The 2,056-nt window shown below is 58.5% G+C and overlaps 1 protein-coding gene across 1 annotated transcript in view; it reads right to left on the bottom strand.

Annotated features, from left to right (window-relative positions):
- OSBP2 (oxysterol binding protein 2) overlaps positions 1–2,056 on the bottom strand; it is a 93,841-nt gene that overhangs the window by 10,737 nt on the left and 81,048 nt on the right. The window contains exon 6 of the mRNA XM_057383910.1: positions 43–256. Within this exon, the coding sequence (XP_057239893.1) occupies positions 43–256 (214 nt within the window). The remainder of the gene's footprint in view (positions 1–42; positions 257–2,056) is intronic.

Genomic DNA, 2,056 nt, shown 5'->3' with positions numbered 1-2,056 from the left:
CTCGCTCCAGGAATGCAGGAGCAGCCAGACATGGGATGGAGCCTTGGGCAGAGGCTGGGGAAGGTTTGGGGCCAYGCCCACAGAGTGACCCCGCAGGAGGGGATGCTGCAAACCGGCCCTTGCAGCTGGGGGCGGTACCTGTGGTGCTTGGGGTCGGCGGTTACAGTGATAAAAGCTGGTGCATCCTCCATGGCATCAAAGTACTCCGTCTCCTCATCTTCATCACTGGCCTCTCCTTTGGCAGACTGCACGCTCCCTGCRGGCACAGGGACAGTGTCACGTGCTGCCAGTTCCCTCCTGAGAAGGATCTGTCCCCAAACCCCCCAGTGTCCCTTCCACAGCTTGACCCGTCCTCTCCACACCCCCCCACACCCCGAGGACGCTGTACCCAATTCATTTCCTAAACGTGAGAATGCTCCCCACTCCGGGCACACGGTGTGACACTGCCATGCCCAGAATGTCCCCAGGGCTGCCTGGGGGTGACAGAGGTGCAGGACTGGAGCTTTCAGCCTGTGGCTGATGTTGCCCCGCTCCAGCACCGCCCTGTGTGCTGGGAAATCTCGGGAAATCCGGTTTGGATGAAAGCAGGATAAAAGAGTCACGTGTTCCAGGTGATGCTTCGAGAGATCTCCCTGAATTACAAACATTTCCATTCCCCCACCCCGCTGGGAGGGATCGAGGGCTGTCCCTGCAGCTCCCCTGTTCCCGCCCCGTCCCAATCCTATTCCTTCCCCACACTCTCTGGAGGAGCAGCCACCAGCTCGGGTGGATCTGTGCCTGTCCCCGCAGCCCTCTCCACCCTGCCCTCCCCAGCTGCACCTCAGATTTGTTTAGGCTGGAAAAGCCCTCTGAGAACATTGAGCCCAGCCATCCCCCAGCACTGCCCGGGCCACCACCAACCCATGTCCCCAAGTGCCACATTCAGCTGTTAAATCCCTCCAGGCATGGGGACAGCTCTGGACAACCCTTTCCATGAAGAAATGTTGCCCAATATCCAAAGTAAACCTCCCCTGAGGCCACAGAGGAGCACCCCCTGCAGCAGCCCCTGTTTTCTCTCTTGGGTCTGTATTGCCTTTAAAAATAAAAACCAGCACTATCAGGAGCTTTTGTGGCTGTAACTAATGCTTCCCCAGGGGAAGGACGTTTGGCAGGAATCTGCAAAGCTGTTGGATCTTACTGCAAACGCTGTTCCACTGCCACCCCATGCAGCGCCAGGGGACCCTGAGCCTTTTGCCAGGGCCATGGCCACCCTCCAGCACCCCTAGTTGTGCCCAGCAGTGAGGGTTAGAGCTCCCAAAATAGCCTGGAATAGCAGGAGCGAGCTGGGGACACACTCACAGCTGTATCTTGGGGACATCCAAGTCCTCGAGCAAGGGCAATTAGGAATAATTATCGAGTAATGGGATCCATTTTAAAAAATCCCATGGGGATACGGGGCATTGCCCGGGGCATCCTTCCCATCACTGGCAGCTCCTTGGGAGCAGCCAAGTGGAACATCCTGATCCATCCTGGAGGAACATCCTGATCCATCCTGCAGGGCCCTGAGCAGCCCTGTCCCATCGCAGGGGTCCCCAAGTGGAATGTCCCAGTCCATTCTGGGGGTCCCGAGCAGCCCTGTCCCATCCCAGAGGTCCCCAAGTGGAATGTCCCAATCCATCCTGGGGTTTCCTGAACAGCCCTGTCCCATCCCAGAGGTCCTTGAGCAGCTCCATCCCATCCTGGGGGTCCCTGAGTGAGACACTCTGATCCATTCTGGAGGTCCCTGAGCATCTCTGGTCCACCCCAGGGATTCTGAAGCCGCATCCCAGTGCCCAAGCAACCCCATCCCAATTCAGAGGCCCCCGAATGGAACACCCTGGTCCATCCTGGGTCATCCCAACTCATCCCGTCCCATTCTGATCTCCAAGCAGTCCCATCCCAACCGGTCCCCCCAAGCAGCCCTATCGCATACCAGTCTCCAAGTAGCCTTGTCTCATCTCGGTCCCCGAGCAGCCCCGTCTCACCCCAGTCCCTGAGCAGCCTCGTCCCATTCTGTTTCCCAAGCAGCCCCATCCCA

Source organism: Malurus melanocephalus, unplaced genomic scaffold (assembly GCF_030028575.1).
Source record: "Malurus melanocephalus ecotype Western Australia unplaced genomic scaffold, MMel_1.1 scaffold_669, whole genome shotgun sequence".
Taxonomy (NCBI): domain Eukaryota; kingdom Metazoa; phylum Chordata; class Aves; order Passeriformes; family Maluridae; genus Malurus; species Malurus melanocephalus.
The sequence above is the reverse complement of the archived record's forward strand: the minus strand, read 5'-3'. Positions and strand labels throughout refer to the sequence as shown.